This window comes from Eublepharis macularius, chromosome 2 (assembly GCF_028583425.1).
Source record: "Eublepharis macularius isolate TG4126 chromosome 2, MPM_Emac_v1.0, whole genome shotgun sequence".
In the NCBI taxonomy this organism is placed as follows: Eukaryota; Metazoa; Chordata; class Lepidosauria; order Squamata; family Eublepharidae; genus Eublepharis; species Eublepharis macularius.
In genome coordinates this window covers 192,731,690-192,756,904 of record NC_072791.1, presented here as the reverse complement: position 1 = coordinate 192,756,904, position 25,215 = coordinate 192,731,690, and the positions used below count along the sequence as shown (strand labels likewise).

Genomic DNA, 25,215 nt, shown 5'->3' with positions numbered 1-25,215 from the left:
GGTTTAGAAGGGTGTAACTCTGCGTAGATTGCATGGTAATCTTTATTTATTTCCATTATTTATAGTCTGCCTTTCTCACTGGGACTCAAGTCAGATTATATGGAGTAAGTTAATACAATCAACAGGATGGACCATCCAATAAACAATGCAGTAGGACTTGTGTTGTAGTAATCTGGAACCAAACAGAACTGGAGCAAAGCATAAGTATTAACATAGCGTGTTAAATGAGACAGAAATTACATAGTAGGATCCTATTTACAGAAACAGGCAAAACAAGCTTTACACAGTGGTATAGACCATAGGCCAGAAATCATTGTTAAATTAACTTTCTAAACTGTTCTGAACAGGGAAGCCCTGTTACCTGTGTAGAAAAGCCATCCTGAACAACTTGATTGTACATAGTTTGCAGAAAGGCAGGAAAGCGGGAGTCTTCTGGACCATGGGGAGTCTCCGTGTGAGCTGAGGGAAGTAGCTTTCAAGGAGACACAGCGAGACGGGGTAATTAGGGATCTCTCCACCAATGTATACCGGGATCATTCCCTTAGAGAATGCTCTGAAAGAACTGGGCAGGCGTTCAACAGGAATGGTTTTATTAAAGGGATAGTAAGAGCAAACACACAAGAAATCATACACAACATGCGCACAGAGCTAACTAGAAAACAGGGAGGAAGAGGGAGAGGAGTACAGGGTCAGGCAATATTTACCAGTTTAGGAGATAGTAGAGAGTAGTGGCTGAGCGACCAGTGCTTCGTGGCAAGAATAAGACTCACACACACATCTGAGGGTATGCATAGGATCCCAGGACACACACTGAGCACATGGCAGGGCAGTCCAATTATACTGAGAGACATACCTTGGGGCTGCATCTTCTGCCCCCAAAACAATAGCTTAATGGCTGTCTCCAGAGGTGAGACAATAAAATGGGAAAGGCTTGACTGTACCTTCTTGGCTGTAAGTAAAGGTAAAAAAAGCGATTGATGACCTGCAACCTTGTTGGATAGGAAGGGCTATCAGGTCCCTTAGTAGCCTTGATTAGGGAGGAGGAAGGGGGAAGACTGAAAGGGTGTGGATGAGATTAACTCAGGAACTCCTGGAAGACCTCTTTTTTCTTTAAATCTGTGCACATATCTGTGGTGTGGAGTAGCTAGTCAGCCTCACCTATGACTCACATTCCAGTAATTTCCCCTTCCAGCCGAATCGAGAACCATTCTGCTGGGCCAGGCAACATATCTTGTGCTTGAAGCACATGAGGGGAGGGGTTTATGATACGGCCATATTCATACGTGTCCCTATTAGTGTGAGGGTAGGGTTTGACTGCTAACATTATCAGGCAGACCATTCTGTAAGAAGAGAGCCACAATGGAGAAAGCATATCTGTGGGCAGTTATCAACTTTGCCCATTTTCAGGTTGGCACCTGGAGAAGGCCCTGCTCAAATGAGTGAAGGTACTGTAGTGGAGCATAGGAGAGGCAGTTCTGTAGATACGAAGAACCAAGGGCATGAAGGGCTTTGTATGTAATAGCCAATTGTGCTCAGTAACTAATGGGGTGGCTGCAGAATGGGATAACCTAGCTCCTGATAGGTTAGGGTTGCCAGTCCCCTGCAGGCAGCGGGGAATTGCCTGCTCCCACCCTCCACTCCCCGCCCCTGCTTACTTGGCTAGCAGGGGAAGTGCCTCCCGGGCATGCTCCCAGGTGGCAAGGCGCACTCCCGTACTCTGCAGTGGGCCTATTTGGGTCCCAAACAGGCCAAATTGGGCCCATTTGGTGCCTAAATTGGCCCACTGTGAAGCACAGGCGCTCACCAGGGCCCTCCCAGCAGCACTCCTGTGCTCCACAGCAGGCCAAATCAGGCCTGTTGGGACCAAAATCAGCCCACTGCGAAGTGCAGGAGCACTCCAGGGCCCATCATGCTGTCCTAGCAGTGCTCCAGCACTCTGTGGTAGGCTGATTTCGGCCCCAAATGTGCCCGATTTGGCCCCAAAGACCAAAATCAGCGCACTGCAGAGCGTGGCCATGCTCCCAGGGGCAGCACGTGGCCTGCACGATGATGTCACTTCCCAGAAGAGACATCATTGTGTAGCCTGGGAGCACGCACAAAGCTTGCATGCAAACACTGCCAGCGCCAGGTCTCTGGCACCTGCGGCAACCCCCCCCCCACGCGCGCCACAGAGTGAGTGATGATGTCATCACACGATGATGTCATCGCGCAGTACAAGCCGGGGCATTCGCCGGCGGATGGCTGGGGTGGCGGGCGGAGGCTGCTCCGCGCTCCACACGCTGCTCTGGCAGCAGCTCGTGGCTGCTGCGCCCGGCTGGGGGCGTGTGGCGGTGGTGGCAGCGGCATGGGGCTGGCTGGCTGCAGCAGCTGCGGGCCAGCCACACCAGCTCTGCGGTGCGCGCCTCCACCCCCGACACCCCCTCCGGCGCCTCTCTAGGACCCTCGCGCCTGAGGCCACCACCTACCTGGCCTCTATGGGCGCGCCGGCCCTGCACGCAAAGACAGCTTAAAAGGTGAATGCCAGGTCTCCCGTCTCCCATCTGGAGGGTAAGGGAACCGGGCAACCCTATGATAGATGGAGCCATGGAGTTCTGTACCAGCTACAGTCTCTGAGTTGATTTTGAGGAGTAACCAATTTAAAGTGCATTGCAATTTGTGAAGATGATTTTTACCACTACCTAAACTTGCTGCTAAACATCCAGCAACCTTCCAGAATAATATGCTGTGTATCACAGTACATCAAGAGGAAAATGGGAGCAAGAGTGGCCTGGGGAAATTTTAGCAGATTTTCCCTTTGCTGCTCCCCCACCCCATGCTCCATAGGATACTTTTTTTGCAGAATTCCCACCCTCCTGCAGCGTTGAGGGGAGGAGACTCTGGAAGCTGTTGGGGGGAGATAAAGATGGTAAAAGTTATTTCTGCAAGCTCAGTTCTCTTGCGGAAGCCTTGGTGCATGTGTGTGCATTATATATGTATTTTTTCATTAGTTTGTTGCACTACTATGAATCCATCATTTAAATAAGACATGAATCTTTACATAATGCCAAAAAGACACTATAAATGCTTTTGCAGAGAACAAAGTCGCATATCCCGTTTAGTGTTGAGTCATAAAACCCACAAACCCATCATGTAAGCAGATTTGGGTCATAATTTACATGAACGGGGGGATGATACAACCTAAAGCCCGTTGCAACCACCCACAGTTCATTTCAGGTCTGAGAACGCCCTCAAAAATCTGTTTCTAATTTTATGGAAAAACCTTTGAAATTTGGCACGGTAAAAGCCTGCTTGAGATTTGGCCTCCTTCTGAGAAAGCTGACGCTGCTGAAAACTGTTTTCGGAGGTCCAGTGTCCCACATCCAGAAGAGAAGGAAAGCTAGGAATCTTTTACAACACTTTTGGGAAAATGAAGGTCTGTAAAAAAGAAACCTCAAACCTAACTTAAATCTAGTTTTCAGCTTTTTGAAAGAATGCATCTATTGTGAGGAAATATCTGAGGGAAACACATGCTTCTTAAAGGAAAAAGAAACAACAGCTATTCCTCATATGCATCGAGGAGACCGTCTGCTGTTGGCGCGCTTCGTCCAGACTGTTGCTGAAATACTATTGTCTTGGGAGGAGGAGGAATGTGCTACAGCAGAAGCTACAAAGCTTTTCTGCTTTCAGGAAAGACATAAATTGTAATTGGTTTCTATCCTGCAGATTCGGATGAAAATCGTAGCTGGAGCCGTCTCATGCCTTTTGCTGTCTTTGCTTGTTATGTGCGTTGTATTATTTCCTTCAAGAGGTAAGATAACAGAGGACAGACCCAAAACATGTAATCCTGTGCCGGTTAAAGCTCTTCCCAGTTGCTTTTCTTTCCACTGGATTTAACATGCACAAACTCTGAAACAAGACTGACGTCTGCTGGTATTTTTTGAAGCAAATGGTTGGTTAAATGGAGTTGATGTTTGTTTTTCAAGTTGTCTTGTTGACATTGCTGAGCAATGGTGTAGAACCATTGGGTCTGTAGGACCACTGGGGTGACATTATCCAGATACCAGCACATGTCAATGTAAGGTATCCTTTCAGGTGAAAAGTGCACCTGCATTAACAGGTAATGTACTTTGACAAGGCTACAATCAGTGTTTTGAACAGCCATCTGCCTGTTCACATTCACCTCAGAATTTATGACCTTCATGGTTTGTTTTTGGCTGCTGTCAGTTGTGCTCTGAGTCCAAAGCAGATTTCATCCTGAAACTGCTTCTGGTGGACAGGGACCACCACCACCCCAGGTGTAGCATTTCAGGGGCATCTTGGGCTGGAACAGGAGGGGGAGGTGAGAAAATCACACTTTGAGGACAGGAATCTTTCCATCTGAGGAAATGCTTTAATGCTCCAAGTCAAAATCTTGAATTATGCTACTAATGCCAAGGATATATAAACATATATACTGGGGAGCAAATTCTGTTGATCTTACCAGGACTTACTGTTGTGCCAACTTGCTTTGATTTTCTACAGACAGTATATAACATGGATAAGGCCTGTACAATTCAATACCGGTTTTATCTTTTCCCTCATTTAGGAATCAGGACTATGGCTGCATCTTTCTAGGTTTCTGGAATATTATTTAGGACTATCAGACTTACTGTTGTTCATTGTTCTAGACACGTAGAATATGCAGGCAATTCCTTCTTCAGATGCAGCTGAAAAATTAGGATTTTTTGCCTGCAAAGCTTCTGCCACGATATCTTTGTTACTCTTTGAAGTCCCACTTCTTAAAATTGTTCCAGAATTACTGATTATATCAGTAATCCTTACAACAACATTGCAAGGTTAGCCAGTATTATCCCCCTTTTACAGATGGAAGGACTGAGCCTGCAAAATAAAGGCTTGATTAATGCAGTTAAGTGAATTGGTGGAAGAGGAACCCATGACTTCCTGAATCATATATCATTCATTCTCTTTGTCAATTCACAAGACTGTTTATCACATCACAGTTGTCTTTTTCACAGCCCTGTAGCTGCTGTATCTGAGGATAAGAATATGCCATGACCAATGTTTGTTACTGGAAAAATAGAGGCAAATATATATTTTATGTAGTATGTGGGATTGGATCAGGACTAGACATGAGCATGAATAGAAAAAAACCCGAACACCCTGTTCATCATTCGTTGCCATTCACGAACAACGAATATGGATGAACATGAACTGTTCCTGAACATGTTCATTGTTTGTTGTTCGTGGGGGCCAGAATCACTCCTAACCCCCCCCCACTTAGCCCCCCTCCCCTCAAACCCACTTACCTGGCCCTTTAATCCCACCCACCCCCGCCGCCTGCCAGCTGATAGTTTAAAGGGCCTTGTCCTGGCAAAAACAGCAGTGTCTGCTGGCTGCTAGTTTGAGGGGTTACAAAAGTGACCCTCCCAATGGCCAATACCCACCAAATTTGCAGGGGACATAGTCCTCACTGTCCTCTGAAGACCCCCAAGTTTCAGAGAGATTGCACCCCAGGAAAGGCATGCTCCACGGGTCTCCCCGTTGGCTGTCATTTTCTCGTCACAGTGGCAAAAATGGGACTCTCTGTTGGAAGTACTTTGAAGGGTTAAAGCCAAAAGGAAAGGGGATTAATTGTAGATTGCCAAGGGGATTGATTGCAGGTGCCAGACTGTCTGGCTTGATGAATGGCTGCCGAAGGCAACGAAGGAGGCTTGCAACGACAACCTGTTCGTTTAGGATGGGGCCTCACAAACAGCTTGTTCGCAAACAGCAGATTGGGCTGTTCGTCGTTTTTTTCTGTTCGTAATGCTGTTTGTGCCCATGTCTAATCAGGACTAAATATCCCACTCACACAAGTTCAGTGAAACAGGACTTTCCTGGCCCCCTCTTTCAACTGCAGCCCACCGATTTCCGCAAAATGCTGCTCCTGGGGGACAGAGACCCTCAGAAGCAGCATAAGTGGCAAATTGAGGGTCAGAGGTCTCAGGAAAGGGCATTGGTGGGGATTGCCCTTCCTCCATAGTGTTGGGAACTTTGAAGACTGAGGTTGGGTATTTAATTTCCACTGTATATAATCGAATGAATGTATCTAAGGACTACATAAGCTAGTAATCTTGTGAGACACTATGCCTTTCTTTCTACTAGCGAAGGGTATATTTCCAGCTCTAAAATGTTGTTTTGATCTTGTAAATTAGGTGGGATTTATCTCAAGGAGGATCTCTCTAGCCCTCTTGTCAACGTCATGGCTCAGCTCTGTCTGGACAATGTGATGTAAGAGAGTTAGCATAGGCCTGCAGTGCCTTTTCCTTCATAAGTGAAAAACAATTGTCTTGGACATTTGGAGTTAAGAAGAAGGTGGTCTAAGTTAGAGGAATAAAGTTAGAGATCCTAAAGTGCAGTTTAGGGATACCTTTTCCTGCCTGTAACCTCCTTATGAATGCTTTTGTCGGACAAGCTGACCTGATCCAACATAAATTGTGGCTCTGTTATGAACAGGGCTTTTTTCTGAGAAAAGAGGTGGTAGAACTCAGTGGGTTGCCCTCAGAGAAAATGGTCACATGGCAGGTGGCCCTGCCCCCTGATCTCCAGATAGAGGGGAGTTTAGATTGCTGAGGGCCATCTAAACTCCCCTCTGTCTGGAGATCAGGGGGCGGGGCCACCTGCCATGTGACCATTTTCAAGAGGTTCCGGAACTCCGTTCCCCCTCGTTCCCCCTGAAAAAAAGCCCTAGTTATGAATATTACTGTGTTGACATTTCCTTCCACAGACAGAATATCAATGAATGTTGCATGCTCAGAGGGTAGTAACAGAAGTCTCATTACAGCCAGCCACTGCTACCACATTATCCCTTACCATAGTGGTCCTTAAGCCTTTTGAAACAGGACCCAATTCTAAACTTACTATACTTTTTGGAAACACTTGCTAAGTAACTCCATGCAAATGGCTCCCTCCCCAATATAAAATGCAGCAATCTCACATCAGTTTACAAGCATGTTTTCTAATTGTTTGTGTTTAATATTTTTGAAGATGCGAAACAATTACAGCTGTTGAAGTTTTTTTTTATGTTGAAGGAAAATATTTTAAATGTGGTTGGTAAATGCATGATGTGGTCCTTACAACCACTACTAAGGTAAGCTGGAACTGTTGACTCAGCCTTCCATCCTTCTGAGGTCGGTAAAATGAGTACCCCGTTTCCTGGGGGTAAAGTGCAGATGACTGGGGAAGGCAATGGCAAACCACCCCGTAACAAAAGTCTGCCAAGAAAACGTCGTGATGCGACGTCCCCCCATGGGTCAGTAATGACTTGGTGCTTGCAAAGGGGACGGCATTTACCTTTTAACTGAAGGAATGCATTTTGTCAACCAATACTTGTTGTATTTAAAGCATATACTGGGCAAATCTGTAACAATGCAATCCTCTGCAGAGTTACACCCTTCTAAGTTCATTGAAATTAATGAAATTAATGGGCTTAGAAGAGTGTAACTCTGCTTAGGACTGCACTGTAGATAAGCAAGAAGGCAGTTTTGAAAGCTATTTAATTTTTCCAAAGGCATTTATTGAATAATTTAGTTATTTGTCATTATTTATATAAACATAGAGAGGCATGCACAAGACAAGTGGTCTGAAAAAACATGGGAGAAACTTGTGCAGGAACGACTGGCAAACAATGCTACGTATAAGATTAGGGGAAACAAGTGTCATTAAGAAGCCTAGCTGGAGCAATAAGACTGTGCAGCAGTGCTCTGACACTCAAAACTTAATGATCAGGGAAGTGCAAGAAGGTCAGGAAAAGAGCCTCTAAACAGTGATTTCCCGTTTCCAACAGAGATAGCCAAAAGCAGGGCTTTTTTCCAGCAGGAACGCGGTGGAATGGAGTTCTGGAACCTCTTGAAAATGGTCACATGGCTGGTGGACCCACGCCCTGATCTCCAGACAGAGGGGAGTTTTGAGTGCTGTGGGGGGCAATCTCAACTCCCCTCTGTCTGGAGATCAGGGGGCGGGGCCACCAGCCATGTGACCATTTCTCCAAGGGCAATGCACTGAGTTCCACCACCTCTTTTCCCAGAAAAAAAGCCCTGGCTGAAAGCAAACCAAGCTTAGCGGCAGAGGATTTCCTGTCCTCTTAAAGGCTGCTGAAGAAGGTACCGAAAGAACTTTCTTTGGGAAGGGCGTTCCATAAACTTGGTGCCACCACCTCAGAGGCTCTGCTTTGTGTTGCAACCTGTTGAAGCACCACCTAAAGTCAAGATTTAACAGATAAACTCCAGCATGGGCGGGATCATCTTGCAGAAGGCAGCCCATTAACTGGCCATGGATTGTAGGTTTTATCCTCCATTTTGAGGCTCTTAATTATAAAGTGTCATATTCTTTTCAAGAGAAATGAGCTTTTATTTTCAAAGCTTATCACCAACTCAATATTTGCTTTGAGACTGATATTTCAGTTATCTGGATTGCCCTTGCATCTTTTTTGTTCTTTCTTGACAGCTTTCTTCTGCATTAGTGCTGGTGAAGAGCAGTGTCAACAGTAAAACTGACATGTGTGTTCTACAGTAACTAATAGTTACTTAACAGAAAAATATCAAGCATTGCCATTAGAAATACATACCTATTTATTCAATAAATATTTGGCCTTGGAAGTAGCAGAAATCCTAAATGCCCTTGTTTATAGAAGAGTAGGAGCCATCTGACAGCATTACGAGATGAGAGTCAAGGATGGGGTTCAGATATTTGGAAAAGAAAAGCCAAGAAGTTAAGCTTTCCAACATTGATTGGCAAAGATTCAGGACAGCAGAGAAAAAAACCTAATTTTTAAGACAAAATGCACAATTAATTTATGAAATTTTCTGCTAGATGTGATGCTGCTATGAGATTAGAATTTAAAGGGGGATTTGTCAAATTAATGGCAAATAAGTCTTCCAGCAGCGATTAGCTGTAATAGCTAAGTGGAACCTCCAGAGTCGGAGGCAGTATATCTCTGGATAGCAGTTGCTGGGTTAATTTGACAGTAGAAGTCTGTTGCTTTCATGTCCTGTTTATGAGATTATTAGAAGCATTTGGTGGGATGATAAGCAAACAATAAAATGATGATCTAGCAGGACTTTCAAGATGTGGAAATTAGTGTTAAAATCTTCAGTGCCTCTACTTAGCAAGGGCAGTTTACTTGTTGAGGAGTTTGGCATGCGTACCCCCCCCCTCCTCTGGAATAGGCACTATGCACACTCAAGGGTGATGCGTATGCAGTTCCTATGCTGAATCCTCACTTCAAGCTGCCTCACATGTGGTTCCCCTGAAAGAAACCTGAGCTGACCATTTGTGGGAACGATCAAGGAATTAGTGTGCCTTCCTATGAAGAAAGGCTAAAACATGGGGCTTTAAAGTTTAGAACTAAAAAACTGACACAGGGGACATGATTGAGGTTTTTAAAATTATGGACTGTGTTGAGAAAGTGGATAAATACAATTTTTTGCTTCCTCTTCTATAATATTATAGCTTGGAGTCATTCTGAGAATGTTTTAGCTGGCGTGGGAAACAAGATACCGCTGGGATTGATAGATCTTTGATCTTACAGAGCTCTTTTTATGTTCTTATTGATAAACGAATCGTTATGTAGGCCCCAGAAACCTAATTAAATGATTCCACTTTTGGGGCGTTATCAGAGTCTATTATTAGGCATAGGAAGCGTGATTATAGGTGGTTGTGAGCTGGTTCTGCTGGCTAGTGTGTGTGCAGGAGTGAAAATAACAAAAGCCTACACTTGGTTTATATTTAGAAAGAAATAAGAGTTCTTTATTGCAGGAATTCCATACTCTGATAGGAAAGGAGGAGAGACAGATCCTAACTATCTATCTAGTCTAAAGATGGACATGGATTGCAGGACAAGGCCTGCATCCATGCTGCCAAGATGGAGGGAGGGGGAAGGAGAGAGGTGTTGCCCGGAACAAAAGCCAGGAAGAGAAGGAGTGAGAGGGGGAAAGTCAGGAGGAAATCCTGAGAATAGCAGTCTGCATATTAAAGGACAGTCAGAGCAGTAAACAATAATAAACAGTAAACAGAGTGCCCTGACCTCTCTATCTTTCTAACTCTTTGGTTTCTCCCCCTCTAAAACCTGAGGAGAGAGACAATGCTGGATCCAGGACTGGATCTAGGGTTGCCAGCGCCCAGGGCAACCCAAGACCTGCGCCTCGTGCTGTGTGTGCGTGCGCTGTGCGCACGTGCTCCCAGCACTGTGTGATGACGTCACTTCCGTGACATCATCACACAGGGAGAAGCATGCCACCCACATGGCTCACTGGCTGCCCTGGAGTGCCGCAGAGTTGGCAGAGGCAGCACGGGTGGCTGGAAAGCCGCCCACGCTATTCGCCTGCTCCACAAGACAGGGGGTGGCCGGCCGCAGCAAGCTCCGCAGGACAGGGGGCGGCTGGCCGCAGCATGCTGGCCGCCCCCTGTCCTGCGGGGCAGGTGAATGGCACGGGCAGCCTCCCAGCCCCCCGTGCTGCCACCCATGCACTCTCGACGGCTGGCTACCCCCCGCCTGCCCTGTCGATCCAACCCTGGTTGGATCCTCCTCTTCCAACACTTATGAAACTGAACATGTGAACATCATCATGCACAATTGTACGTACAAAGTAGATCATCACATAACATAAGAACTTGCTGCAGTGTTCGCTTGCTTACATGGCTTTAGAGGGGGCTAGAAGAGTCACAAAGAATATGTCCATCTATAACTTTGAACTTGTGGAACTGCCATATTCAGAAGTGGTATGCCACTTAATGCCAGCGGCTGGTGGCAAAAGCTAGACAACACTATTTACTGTTAATTAATTTCATTTATTCCCTAATTTCATTTATACCTTAATTTCATTTATACCGTTCTCTCCAGTGGGGCCCCAAAGCAGCTTATATCATTCTTATGTCCTCCACTTTATCCTCACAACAGCCCTGTGAAGTGGGAGTATACGACTTGTCCAAGTCACCCAGCAGACTTCCCTGCAGAGTGGGGATTCAAACCTGGGTCTCCCGGATTGTAGTTTGGCATTCTAGCTACCGCACCACACCTGCTCACTTGTGACCTTGGCGGGTGGGGGGTGACATCTAGTTGATTTTTGATCCTGAAGACCTGACAGCCTGCAGGCAAACTACTGAGAATGCTTTTTTTGTATTATTTTAAATATTTAGTTTTGTTTATTGGGTCTCATGGCCCAAGGGAGATTATGAAGGTCTCAAATGATTGTCTGGGCAAAAGTACGAAGGAATAACTTTCATACTTCATCATAATTCTTGTGTTTTTAGTGTTCAACGAGCCATTGAGTTTATAATAGTCCTTGTGGTAAATGTGTGACTCAGTGACCCTGTGATTGTGAAATAAGACTTATTCACATCGCTTTTTTTTAGGGGGTGTGATGTGGGTGAATGAGAGCAACTTGAATGTGTATGTAGGTTTTCTTCCACTGACAGATTTCTATTTTGGGCAAATTTATTTTCTAATCAGCATGTTAATATTCTTGATGGTAGCACAAAACAATGTGCCAGTCTTTCTGGGCTCTTTTGACAATCCAAAGTAGTTATCAGCTTCACTGGGCTCAAATTAAAATGTTCTCATAATTTTATAAACTTACGTCACTTAGCTTACTTGAGCCTTCCAAGGATTATTTTCTTAAAAAAATAAAAACCTCACAAATTTTTTTAAAAAAATCAGTCTTGAACATGACCAAACTAAAAACCTTGCTACCTATATATCTGTATTATGTTGATGCAAACATGTATAGTATTATGGGCAGGAAAGTCATAACTCTAGTGGGGAAGTTAGGTTAAAAAAGGTAAAGGTAGTCCCCTGTGCAAGCACCAAGTCATTGCTGACCCATGGGGGGATGTTGCATCACGACGTTTTCTTGGAAGACTTTTTACGGGGTGGTTTGCCATTGCCTTCCCCAGTCATCTACACTTCCCCAGTCATCTACACTTTACATCTACACTTAACCTGGGTACTCATTTTACCGACCTTGAAAGGATGGAAGGCTGAGTCAATCTTGAGCTGGCTATCTGAACCCAGCTTCCGCCAGGATCGAACTCAGGTCAGAGCTTGGGCTGCAGTACTGCAGCTTACCACTCTGCGCCACGGGGCTTGTCCAAGTCACCCAGCAAGTATTAGCATAATTTAACATCTAAACATAAAACAGCAACTGCAAAATGATAAGTAAACATTCAACTGAAGATTGTGCAAGTTGTGGCTTGGATCCCACAAACTGTCAGCAGAAAAAACTGCTGGTCTGGGATCTTCCCCATCTTTCCTTCCCAGAGACATTTTTTATCCCCCCAAAATTTATTCCTACTCATGGAAGAAAAAGAAAAGGAGCAGTTACGCTTCCTTATCTCTGTCTTCTGCAGCCATCTGATTGCTGTACCTTTCCTGCAATTGGAAGTGGCTGCGTGAAGGGGAGAGGAGCATGGGGAAGATCCTATGATCCTTGCACACACAGATCACAGAATCCAACCTTGTATTTTTCAACAATTCACTTTCCAATTTTTCTTAAGTGTGTTATAGTGAATGTACTCTAAAAAAGACAAAATCAAAAAGAGTCCAGTAGCACCTTTAAGACTAACCAATTTTATTGCAGCATAAGCTTTCGAGAATCAAGTTCTCTTCGTCAGATGCCTGATACAGATATCTGTATCAGGCATCTGACGAAGAGAACTTGATTCTCGAAAGCTTATGCTACAATAAAATTGGTTAGTCTTGGTCGGTTTCATTTTCTCCGCCATGTCGGACGCTCCTCTTCGCTGGCTCGAGAGGAAGCGGCCGAGCACCCTGTCCGGGCGGCTGATCTGCGAAGATTAGCCCCCAAAACTCCCAGTGAGGGAGGCTGGGTCCGGGACGCTGCGGGAAGAGCCCCCTGGAATCAATGCGGGGGGTTAATTGCCCGTTTGTCCCTACGGAGGCCAGCGGACGTGCGCGGCGCCTCGAGTGCTGCCGGGCCATGAGAAACGGCAAAGAGCAGAACTAGGCGAGAGCCTACAAGTAAGCGAATTCCTTCTGTTATTACAAGCGTACGTGAAGGAGAGGTGAGATCTGAAGCTAAGAAGGCTCACTCTTCCCCTTTGCTGAGTCTCAAAATTTGGTTGGCGCCCCCCCCCCCAAAATGGCAACAAAAAAACAAAGTCCTGCCCTTGGCAAGTCAGTTTCGGCTGCCTTAAAGGGAGAATCGCTGGAGGAAATTGTACGGAGGGCAGTTGGTGAAGCTATAAAACCCTTTGTTGACAAGCTGAATGAAACAGATCAAAGGGTGGGCTTAATTGAGAGCGAAGTGAAAACCATCAAGGAAGTAGCGGGGGGGCAGAGAAGTCTGCTCGGGAAAGTGCGTCACTCGTGAAGGCTACGAATAAAGAGCTTAAACTGGTGGAGAATCAGTTGATCGGGCTACAAGTGGAACGAACACAGACAATTTTGCGCCTCCAGAATGTGAAAGAGGAGGAAAACGAGGACTTACGGGGTCTTGTCTCTGAACTATTGGCGACACCCGCGAGGGCAACTAAAGAAGAAGTTAAAAGCGCCATTTTGGAAGCCCGTTGGGCTACTTCAAAGTATGCAATGAAGCGTCAGTTGCCGCGCGAGATCATCATCGATTTTTCATCTAAGAGGATCCGGGACACTATCCTATACAATTCATACAATGCGGATTTGGACTTCTTGGGCAACAAAATTAAGATATTGAAAGACGTCCCATTTCTAGTCCGGAAAAGACGTTTTAAGTATAAAAAGTTCGCAGCTCTTCTGAGAGAACGTGGAATAAAGTACAAATGGTTATTTCCGGAAGGAATCTGGTTCAGCCATAAAGATCAAGCCTTTAAGATATTATCAGAAGATCAACTAAGGGATTTTGAGGACAGGAACCCAGAATTCCAGTGCACCAAGCAAGACGAAAAGGAGAAGTCTGAGAGGGAGGGGGAGGAAACGAGCACTGCGGCTGCAGTTGCGCAGAGAGAACTCCGTCCGGGACCCAGGAGGGGAAGAAAAATTTAACTTGAAATTAAATTGTAATTTGCATTTAGTAAGGTCAACCACTCCATCAATATAATATAAAGCTTTAACTTTTGAATAATGGCAGTATGAAGGGAAAACAGAAATGTAGTGTTTAGTGTTTAGTGTTTGTAGGGTACCTTCCCCTTTTTTCCATCCCTCCCTCCCTCTCTTTTTTCTCTCTCCTCTTTCCTATCCCTTGTGTTATTGTAGTCTTTTGTAGTTACTGTTCTGTAGGGTATGTATGTATGTAGTAGTTGTATGTTAGATATTGAAAATAAAAAATTATATATAAAAAAAAATTGGTTAGTCTTAAAGGTGCTACTGGACTCTTTTTGATTTTGCTACCACAGACTAACACGGCTAACTCCTCTGCATCTAAAGAAGACAAACACTGCAAAGGAAAATAAAGATGGCATGACATGGTGGTTTCAGGGACAATAGAGCTTAACGTTTTCTATAAAGCACAATGAATGTATGAAATATTGCATTTTTGATGTTAAACTTGAATTTGACAATCCTAGACATTTTAGGAACATCTGAAAATAGACACACGTTTCACACTTGGCAGCGTGCAGCAAAGAAGGCTGAGATTTGGTGACTGTTAACATTCCCCAATTTATCTCTGAGTTCGGCCATTTAAAAAAATGATTTAGTCACAAACATTGACCCAAATCAAAAAGAGTCCAGTAGCACCTTTAAGACTAACCAATTTTATTGTAGCATAAGCTTTCGAGAATCAAGTTCTCTTCGTCAGATGCATAGTACAGAAACTGGTCAAATATAGAAGAGGAGTTTTGACCAGTTTCTGTACTATGCATCTGACGAAGAGAACTTGATTCTCGAAAGCTTATGCTACAATAAAATTGGTTAGTCTTAAAGGTGCTACTGGACTCTTTTTGATGTTGCTACTACAGACTAACACGGCTAACTCCTCTGGATCTATTGACCCAAATGTTCACCAAAATTTGGGTGTTCACTGTAGCATGCACATCTGTTCTAAAAATAAGTACAGTGCCAGAAGTATACAGTTCATTATGCATTAAATGCTTTGTCTCTGTAGGTTTAATAGTGAGGTACATAAGGAAAGTGTTTAGCATAGTATACTGCTAGTTAAATCCTTCCAAGGACATTTTTATGATGGGTGATGTTATAGTCAGGATTTTTATTAGTGTTGTTAACCCCTTTAGGGTCCAAGCATACAAATTATTTAAATGAATGTCAAATGGAATTGAGAGCTCCCATCCCTTCTGTCAAAATGGCAGCTGGCACCCCTGATCTTCACAAACATCAGCTAGACTGCAGGGCACCGATCCTGTGTGAAATGAGATGTTAGAACAATTCTCCTGGCATGCCGTCTTTCGATGTGATTTCACTAATCTGAGAGAGATATACTACTTTCATCAATACTGTGAATTGTGACTAGACATGGGCACGAACCAAAAAAAATTAATGAACCAGTGGTTCGTGGTTCAGTGCCGGTGACAATCCCGAGATCGCAAACCGCAACAAACATTTTCCATTGCTGAACCGGTTCACGGTTCGTGGTTCGTTGGGTGCGGAACAGCCCCCGTGGCACTTAGAGAGCCCATATTCCCGGGGAGTCTTTTGCACAAAATCCAAGCTCAATTATACTCTCAGTCTCTCTCCCCAAAGGCTAGCAAGTGGCAAGCAAGAGCTCTGTCCCACTCCATTGCTCGCTGAAAGTGAAACCCAGCCTGGGAGCCCACGGCTATTTATAAGCACAGGTCCCATTGAGCAACGCAGGAGGTCTGTGTTTGACCGTCAGAGCTGCCTATCAGGTTTTGCAGGGATGAGATTGGAGTGCCCATGGCTACAGAACACCCCTTTCCCCCTCCCTCCCCTGGGTGTCTTCTCCCAACTTGTAACTGCTTTGCAGCTCTGTGGTCGGAAGGAAGACCTGTCGATCAAGGTAAACTGGGCTTCCATTCAGGTTTCCAGGGTGACAGAAGGAGTGCAGACAGAGTTCCCCCAGCTCTGTTGCCAGGGGAATTGATTGCTGGTGCCTGACTGTCTGGCTTCCCGAACCGTGGCTGAACGCACCGAACCAGGCATCTCCCGAACGCTGGTTCATTGGCCATGGAAATCACGAACCACCAGATCGCGATTGCGCGATCACCAATTTTGTGGGTTTTTGAAGTTCGTAATGCAGTTCGTGCCCGTCTCTAATTGTGACTTCAGTCCTGGCCTATTCAGTGGGGCGGGGTGGGGGGGAAAGGCCTTTGAGTAATCATTTTTCCCTTCTTCTATGCATTGCTACTGATGTTCTCTCCTCTGTCCTACTTCTAAAGTTCAACACAATCAAGAAGATGATCTTCACTCTTTAACCTTAGAAGAATATCTAAACGGAGATTATCAGTACAAAACGTATTCTCCTTACTGGGTTTCAGGTAAGTGTATGTGTCTAATGTCTAAGTTCAGTAATACTACCGTTAAGGCAAAGGAGTCTTCTCCCTTCACTTTAAAGGTGAATCTGTTTGACTTTTCTTGTCAGATTCTCTGACTCCAAAATCCTGTCAGAAAACCAACTGACTGCCTTTAGACTGGTTCTCGACCAATCAGAGAAGAGGAAGCAGCCTGTCACTCAAGCTCTCCATTCTAGGGAATAGTTAACCCATCCCCTCCCAGCTCTCTGATTTTACTGCACTTCGGAAGCGTGCTGTTAAGTGCAGTCCATCAGAGCATCTAGCCACCATATCTGAATGGCACCCCATGTTCAAACCATCCTTCACATGCAATCTAGGATATTATAGAGAAAGCTGAATGAAGAGCTTGAAAAAAAAACCCCTTGTGTTCCTGTTACACGTAAGAGTTGTCCTGCAGCTCTAGGCAGCACCATCCTCGATGGTTTCTATTAGTGCCAAATGGAAAAAGTGCAGGGGTGAAGTTTCAGATGGGGGGGCACAAAGAAACTGAGGAGAGAAACATCCTCAGCAAATCATTTTTCAATGCAATCCAGGTTAAATTGCAAAACCCCTAATGTATTTTAAGAGTATTTATTCTTTTAAAAAATCTTGTTATGATTTACCAATGTTATCCACAGAGATAAATCAGTCACTTTTTTTCAGAAGCAAAAGTATTTTTACTTTTGGCATGCATATTTATACATACACCCTTTTAATTTTTATAAGAAATTAGTGTCTAGTAGCGCAATCCTAAACACAGTTAGTTAAACCTTTCTAAGCTTATTGACTTCAATAAAAGGGTGTCCCTTTGCTTAGGATTGCACTGTGCAGTTGCTTTTAAAAAAAGACTTGTTGTGTGAAATACGGGATGAGTGGAGAATATCTCCTCTCTTAATGGCTTCTCTGAAAAAGGAGGCCAGTGGTTTTTTCCTGGGAACCCCTATCTGCACAGCAGTGCATAGATTCCTTTCTAGCCAATGTTAGCTTCCTCATTCCCTATGGTTCTTATTGTGTCATTTTGTACCCTTTGGAATTACAGTATCAAAATTACATTGGCATGTATCTGACCATGTACTTTTGATGACTTAATAACACAAATCTTCAGTAATTGGTGGTGGTGATTTCTGCCTATTTTCCGCTTCTACCACATACCCCACTTGCTCCCATGCTGTTCTCAAGAGTCGACTGAACAAAATATTGGGGGGGGGGGGAATAAGTGAGCAGCACTAGAGAGTGGAGTAGGAAGGAATATTTTGCTTCACAAAGTCCACATGCTGTTGGGTATACACTGTGAAACTGCATTGCGGTTATGTGTAATGTGTAATTAAAGCAGAGTTTTTATTCTCCTTCTTAAGGAAATGAGTATCTCCACCAGACTGCAGAAGATGATGTGATTCTTTACAATGTTGAATCTGGGCAGTCTGTCACTCTCTTGACTAACAGCACCCTTGTATGTATTACAAATGGCTTTTACAGTAAATGAATGGAATGGGATTTAATTGAAAGGACGCCCAGATATAGGATTCTAATTGACATCTTAACCTTTCAGAGCAAAGTGAAAGCCACAAACTATGCATTGTCTGATGACCAGAATTTTATGTTGTTGGAAAGCAATTACTCTAAGGTAAAATATGTATTTATTGTTTAGGTAAGATTGGTGTCTTTTGCAAGTGGGAATCCATAAAGAATTCGGGGGGGGGATTGGGTATATGGAAACACAAGGAATTAAGGTGGAAAAGGAGTGGCCACAAAAGATTCTTTAATTGTCCTTCTTTTTGTCTAAGAAATCCATTATATATATGTTGGGGAGGGGGTCTCAGAGGCCAATTTCTTTTGTCCTCATACTGGTTTTGGCTGGAGGTCCTTTTGTATGAAAACAGTGAACACATTGCTATCTGCTGTTGGGGCACATTCCCCAAATACAAGAGGAATGCACATATCCTAGTTAGGGGTGTATTTAGTAATTTTATAGGAAGTATGGGGAAAGGGAGGAATGGCATCGTTCCAATTGCTTGCCTTTTCCCTTGCAAAGTCATTGAAAATCTGCCAGTAGGCATTCCTCTCATATCCTCCCTTACCTTCAGTTTAGAACAGTGAATGTCCTCATGATTATCAAATGTAGCTATTTTAGAGTGATGTTGACACGTTCAAGAACACAATACTAAGAAGATCAGGAATGTAAGAAATAAATTCTGATGTTACCACCACAATGTGGAAGTGGCAGCACAATGGGTTAAGAGCAAATTATCCTGTAGAGTACCACTTAGTGGATATAGTCTCCCTACTAATCCCAGGAAGGTATGGTGCTAGAATGGAAACTGGGCAGTTTATGTAGTGAGCATTTTGAACGCTTTCTGGCCTCATACATGGAGCTACCAGCACTGTTAGGAAACATTTCCAGAAGCTTTCGTATGTAAGAATTGTTCCTAAGACAGTGCCGTTTTGATTTCATGAGGATATGAATGCTGTTTGCATTCTGTTTTTAAAAGAAGCTGGAACGTTAGAAGGATTGCAGGCCTTTATAGAAGTCTGAGAATTGGCTTGCTAGGTTCCCTCTGGGTGCAGGGGAACCCTTGTCCCCATTGGGTCTTTTCCACCACAGCTCAGCTGGGTGGTAGGAGAAAAATAAGGAGGAGAATGAGAGAAGTGATGGGTAGTGTCCCAATTCACCAACATAATTTCCTGTGTGACAGGAAGTGATGTCAGCATGTCACCAGCGCTATCTGAGAAGAAGCAATTGTATTTCAGACACAGTAATAATTCCTTTTTTTCCAATGTGACTTTTTTCAGCTATGGAGGTACTCTTATACAGCATCCTATCACATTTATGATCTTATCCATGGGTAAGGATATTACTTTTTTTATTTTGTAGTGAAACCCTATGACTTTTGTGTAGTGCTCAATCTTCTGTTTACACTCCTTTGAAGCATAGTATTTTACTTTTAGGAAAACTGAGGTAGCTTATCAGTGACATTATCTCTAGTCTTCATGACTCATGCTGTTTGGGTGTGGTGGGCAATATCAAGTGGGTATGACATTGAGGAAATTTTACATTTAGAATTTTTTAAAATAAAGCTGAGGTAAAATTTAGGTGCCCTGATCTGGATAGCCCAGGCAGACCTGATCTCATCAGATCATGGTAGCTGAGCAGGGTTTGCCTTGGTTCGTAATTGGAAGGAAAACCAGGGTTGCTGTGCAGAGGCAGACAATGGCAAACCACTTCTGTTAGTCTCTTGCCTTGAAAACCCCAGCAGATGTTATCACAAGTCGGCTACAATTTAACAGCACTTTCCACCACCACAAAAAATGTAGGCAGACATGTGTTTGTCAGATGACAGATGGAGATACAGTAATCTCAGTGTACATATAATATAACTTTTTTCCAGGCTTTTTACTGAAGGATTCCATCTTTTTTATGGTCCCATCCAGAGGATGAATACTATTTTAGGATGTGCAACATTATGCTGGTTTTATATCCACTGGCTTGTTTTTAGTAGCTTGTTTTACTATTAGCAGTTCTTACATTGTTGTTTTTATGATTTTGTTGCACTGTTTTTACTGTATGAGCTGCCTCAAACAGGTATCTATAGAGGAAGCATATAAAATTTTCTAAGTAAATATACTGCAGTGTAAACAAAGAGATTCAGTCTGTAAGTTGAGTGGGAGGGTTGAGTTAGGGTGAATCATGGTCTTGCTTTTCATTTTTTATATGTTTTATATGCATGTCTGCATTGATGTGCATGTGTGAATACATCTGTAAGTAAGAGTGTGTGATAAAAGTAAATGTTCGAAATTGGATGCACGAGAATGCTAATGATACCAGATAATTTTTTTTGAATAGCTGATAACTCAGAAATTTAGTGTGAATGTTAACAATCACCTAAATGTGATTGTCAGGATTCAGTCATCCAAAAAGTGGGGAAATATTTTTATATATTCACATGTGAATGTTAACAGTTACAAAATTTCAGGCCCTTGCTTTAAAACACTAAAATAAGTGGGCTTCATTCACTATGGAAGTACTAACTTGTTTTTCTCTTTTGGTAGAGTCTTTGCCAAAGAATATGAGCTTCCACACAACATTCAATATATATCTTGGTCACCCAGTGGACATAAATTGGTCAGTAAGCTAATGAAGTGTTGAATAATCTTACGTTTTTGATATCTAGATGTGATTTATTTGCCTTTGATATTTGCTTAGACATCATTTTAACAGGCCTTTTATCTGTGTTCATCAATTGTGTTTAAAAATATTGAACATTAAAGATAATACTTCACTGGTGCATAGAGCTATGCCACATTAGAACTGTGTATGCAGATAAATCATGTGCTTTAGCAGAATCTTGATAGTGTTAAGCTAGGTTTTAATGCTGTGACTTGATCAGCATATGGCAGATTCAGGTACAAGAACCAAGACAATAGGACTCCTTTACTACATTCCTGAAAACTGAGATTCTGGACATTTTCAGTGTCTCACTGAAGTTCGGAGATCTGAACCACTGCTCAGATAACATCTGTTTGGGTATGATCCCTAACCCACCCTCTCTGCTTCTCCACTAAATCTGAGATAATCAGCAGGAAGGAAAGATAAATGGCCAGGATTGGGCCGCTGCCAGGCAAGGGAACACTCCTCTGCCCAGCAGTGGCCTGATCCTGGCCGTTTCAGGTCCACAGTGGGCCAAAACAGGTCCAAAGTGGCCAAAATGGGCCCCAAACGGCCAGGATCAGGCCCGAAATGACCAGGATCAGGCCTCTGCCAGGTGGGGGAACACTCCCTCACCAGGCAGTGGCCTGATCCTGGCCATTTCAGGCCCACATTGGGCTGAAATGGGCTCAAAATGGCCAGGATTGGGCCCAAAATGGTTAGGATCAGGCTGCCGCCAGGCGGGGAAACACTTCAGGCCCAAATTCGGCTGGAATGAGCCCAAAATAGCCGAAACGGGCCCAGAAGTGCCAGGATCAGGCCCAAATCAGCCTGGGGCAGGGAGGTGAGCAGACTCTAATCGCAGGCGCACTCCTGGGGGTGGCCACGCCCTTCACAATGACATCACTTCCTGGAAGTGATGTCATCCTGCGGTCTCCAGAGCATGCACACATATGGTACCACTGAGTTCCACCACTTCTTTTCCCAGAAGAAAAGCCCTGTACTTTCTCATTCCAGTATATAATGAACACGGACAATTTTTCTACAACTCTATCAGAGGTGGCAGAGCCATTTGACCTAGTATAATGTGTCAGTTTTATCATTGAGACAATTTTAGGAGAGTAAGTTGTGATTCTCCTCATCCTCCACTGAACAAGTGGGAAGCACTTCTGCTCACAAACAAGGCTGTTTGAATCAAATCCTGTATTAGATATCTAAAATATCACCTACTAAATATGTGCTTTGACCATATAGTTAACCTGAGCCTTGTGTAATTGCCTCAGAAATTTTGATTTTTTTTTTCCTCACAGGCATATGTATATCAGAATAATATATATCTGAAACAAGATCCTAGAGAACCTGCTATTCAAGTAACTACTAATGGAAAACAGAATGAGATCTTTAATGGAATTCCAGACTGGGTGTATGAAGGTAAACAGTATTTTAAAATTAAAATTATTACTATATAAGGTGACTGGGCAGTAAAAAAGTGGGATGACGCCAAACTTATATTTATTTATTTTGTTTCTCATAAAGGGACATGGTTTCTTAACATCCTTTATTTGGCTTTTTTATATTTTCAATGCTTCTTTAATTATTTGGGGGGGGAAGAGTATATTTTCCTATCATCTTCTTTTAAGGCCTTTTCTTTTGTTACCTCAAATGTCTGTCATTAAAATTATTTCATTTAAATCACGTACCATTTCCCCCCATAATTCTAGGACCTTTTTGCTTCTGAAAGACATCACTGAGATATATAGTAGCAGAATAATTTTTTAAAATGCCTTGTCCTACAACAGAATTTACATCTCTAAGATAGGCCTGAGCCTGAGGAGCAGGAGAATAATCTACCAGTTCAATCGTAAAAAGTGTTACTCCACATTAAGCCCACTGAAATCAATGGACTTAGACTGGAGTAATTCTTCTTAGAATTGGGCTGTACATGATTAAAGACTTCCTGAGCACTCCTAAGAACGTTTTCCTGGGAGTAAGCTCCGCTGAATAGACCTGGGTAGGATTCTAGGTAGATCTGCTTGAAATCACTCTATTTGAGAAACTTAATATTTAAAATACGAACTTGTCTCAGGAATCTGGAACTAGTGACCTTGAGCCAAATCTAACCTTCTAAGAGTTCCATCTACAGTTAGCAAAGCAGAGGCCAGGATGAATAAAGGAAAGAATAACGAGTATGAAAATGGTACTTTCCAGAGGAGTACTTTGAAGGGCGGAAAGGACTCCAACTCTGTCTTCACATAGCCCTCTTGAGAAACTATTGATCATCATAACTGATTCTTTGTCAGGTGTATGCTAAATGCTAAACAGCGATAAAATCAAACACAAACCCTGCTTATATTCTAAAAATGATCAACACTAAATATTTTACAATTCATAAATTCTAACTTCAGGAATATATATAAGTCAAGCAGGGGACCCATAGGACTCGATGGGAGCATCTCATTTTCCTTTCCCTCACTATTTCTTCTTTCCCTTCCCTGAAACTCCCCAGAGCCTTTCCCCTTTTCTTACTTCCTTTTCTTCTTCCCACTCACCAATCAGCCTACTTTTATCTGTCTCCTTAGCTTCAGCTTTCCCTCCTTCCCTCCCCAAGGCAGCTTCTCCCTGTGAAAAGTATGGCTAAATTGTGTGAGTCCAGCTGCTGGGCCAGTCCAGTTGCGTGGTGGGGAATCCACAAGGGGACACCACTTTCTCCTGTATCCCCTCTCCAATATTTTCTCTCCTGCTGTCAACCCCTGTGTCATCATCTTTCCCTGCTTCCTTTTCTTTCATCTGCTTTCCCATTTTCTGCTATATTTTTAAATTTCAGTTATACCCCACCATTCACCTCAACAGGGATCCAAAGCAAGTTACATTTTTCTCCTGCCCTCCACTTTATCCTCACAATGAAAGGTTAGGCTGAGAGTGTATGACCGACCCAAGGTCACCCAGTGAGCTTTCATGGCACAAGGGGGATTTGAACCTGGGTCAAACAATTGCACGACACTGACTTTCAGGGAATGGCTGCTGTTGAACAACAGCAAGCCGCTGGGCCTGGGTGAGTCATGCAAATTGCATGGTAGCAAGTCGCTTGGTGGTTGCTGGTGGGTCTGGCTCTGATGAACCCTCCCTAAAGGCCAAAACAGCTCTAGGAAGGGCTCAACAGCACAGATCACGTTGGCTAGTGCCAGATTTTTAGCTGCGGCTTGTAGAATCCGCAGGGAATGTGCAAAGTAACATCTGCTTTTATTTCTAACCCTGAAAGCCCACACTTTTGTATGTATATTGCCAAGTTTTTATATAATTATATATTTATATAATTATTTTTATAAAGTGGTGTATTTTGTGTATGATACTCACTTATGTTTTTTACAAGTCTGTACTGGTTTTTAACTGTAAATAAATCTGACTGACACCCGGAAGACTTATTCCCTGCCCCCACCCCCCACCCCCCACCCCCCACCCCCGCCGGCCAGTTGAGAGGTAGCAGGGGCAGAAGGTGGGAGCAGGGGGATCCCCACCTACATCAGGGGAACGGCAACCCTAGGTTGACTGGCAACCTCCACAGTGGCCACTAGAATCTCCTTTCTTAAATGTAAAGGCACTTCTATTATTTGGGGTTTTTTTAGATTTCAGATTTTTGTGCAAACCTTCAACTTTTGTTAGGCTTGTAGAAAAATCTGCCTTTTCTGTTCATGGCTTCTATCTCTGAATTTAGGTATCCACAGATTTGGCCATGTTGAGAATTAGATATATTGATTTACGGTGCAATCTTAAATACAGTTACGCTCTTCTAGGCCCAATGGGTTGGATCCCACCATGACACATGGAAGAAATAACAGCTGGTCAGAAGAAATTCTTTTGCAGCAGGTCATGATATTCCTGCAACTTAGTTTCTGTCTCTCCCCCAAAGAAACAGAACCAAAATATTTAAGTCAGTTATAACAGAAATGTGATATGACTTGGTCTGTTTTCACACTCTTTAACATCGCGCAACACTCACAGAATGAGGGCTTCTTCACGGCACGATTTCTGATGTCATCACGCCACAAAAACAGCATCATGACAGGGTGACGTCAGAAATTGCACCATGAAGAAGCTCTCATTCCGTGAGTGTTGCGCGATGTTGCGTGATGTTAACAGCGTGTGAAAATGGCCTTGATCGATGAAAGTCAATATTGGGATGGTCTTGTTGAGATATACTTTGCATTGTTTCTTGCCCAAACAGAAATGGACAAGTTGACTTAGTGCCTAGACTGCTTGCAGTGAGACTCTTGAGTTTCCACTTCCACAAGTGAAAATATTCCATAAAATGTAACTTATTGACTTCAATAGACTTAAGATGGTATAACTCTGCTTAGGATGGTACTGTTAGACATTGAAGAAAGATTCAAGCTGCCACTTCCGTCCTAGGTTAGTCAGAACTGAGGTGCTGCAAAATGTCTTGATGGTCAAAACAGTTCGTGGTTTCATCTTAGTGGAAATTCAGCTCATTTTGATCATTTTTATCATTTTTAAATGCTTCACTGGAAGCATATGCAGCAAGACCAGAGTAATAGCACAGGGTATTTATTATTTTATTTTTATTTTATCCCACCCTGCCCATTATCCAAGGCGCTTGGGGCATCACCTATGACTCATTCCTCCTTTTTATAAAC

The 25,215-nt window shown here is 43.4% G+C and overlaps 1 protein-coding gene across 1 annotated transcript in view; it reads left to right on the top strand.

The window, feature by feature from the left end:
* Positions 1-3,367: 3,367 nt before the first annotated feature.
* Positions 3,368-25,215, top strand: part of FAP (fibroblast activation protein alpha) — an 88,350-nt gene continuing 66,502 nt past the window's right edge. The window contains exons 1-8 of the mRNA XM_054971380.1: positions 3,368-3,412; positions 3,703-3,787; positions 16,306-16,404; positions 17,775-17,869; positions 17,969-18,043; positions 19,210-19,262; positions 20,467-20,539; positions 21,874-21,994. Coding sequence (XP_054827355.1) covers positions 3,407-3,412; positions 3,703-3,787; positions 16,306-16,404; positions 17,775-17,869; positions 17,969-18,043; positions 19,210-19,262; positions 20,467-20,539; positions 21,874-21,994 — 607 coding nt within the window. The 5' untranslated portion in view covers positions 3,368-3,406. The remainder of the gene's footprint in view (positions 3,413-3,702; positions 3,788-16,305; positions 16,405-17,774; positions 17,870-17,968; positions 18,044-19,209; positions 19,263-20,466; positions 20,540-21,873; positions 21,995-25,215) is intronic.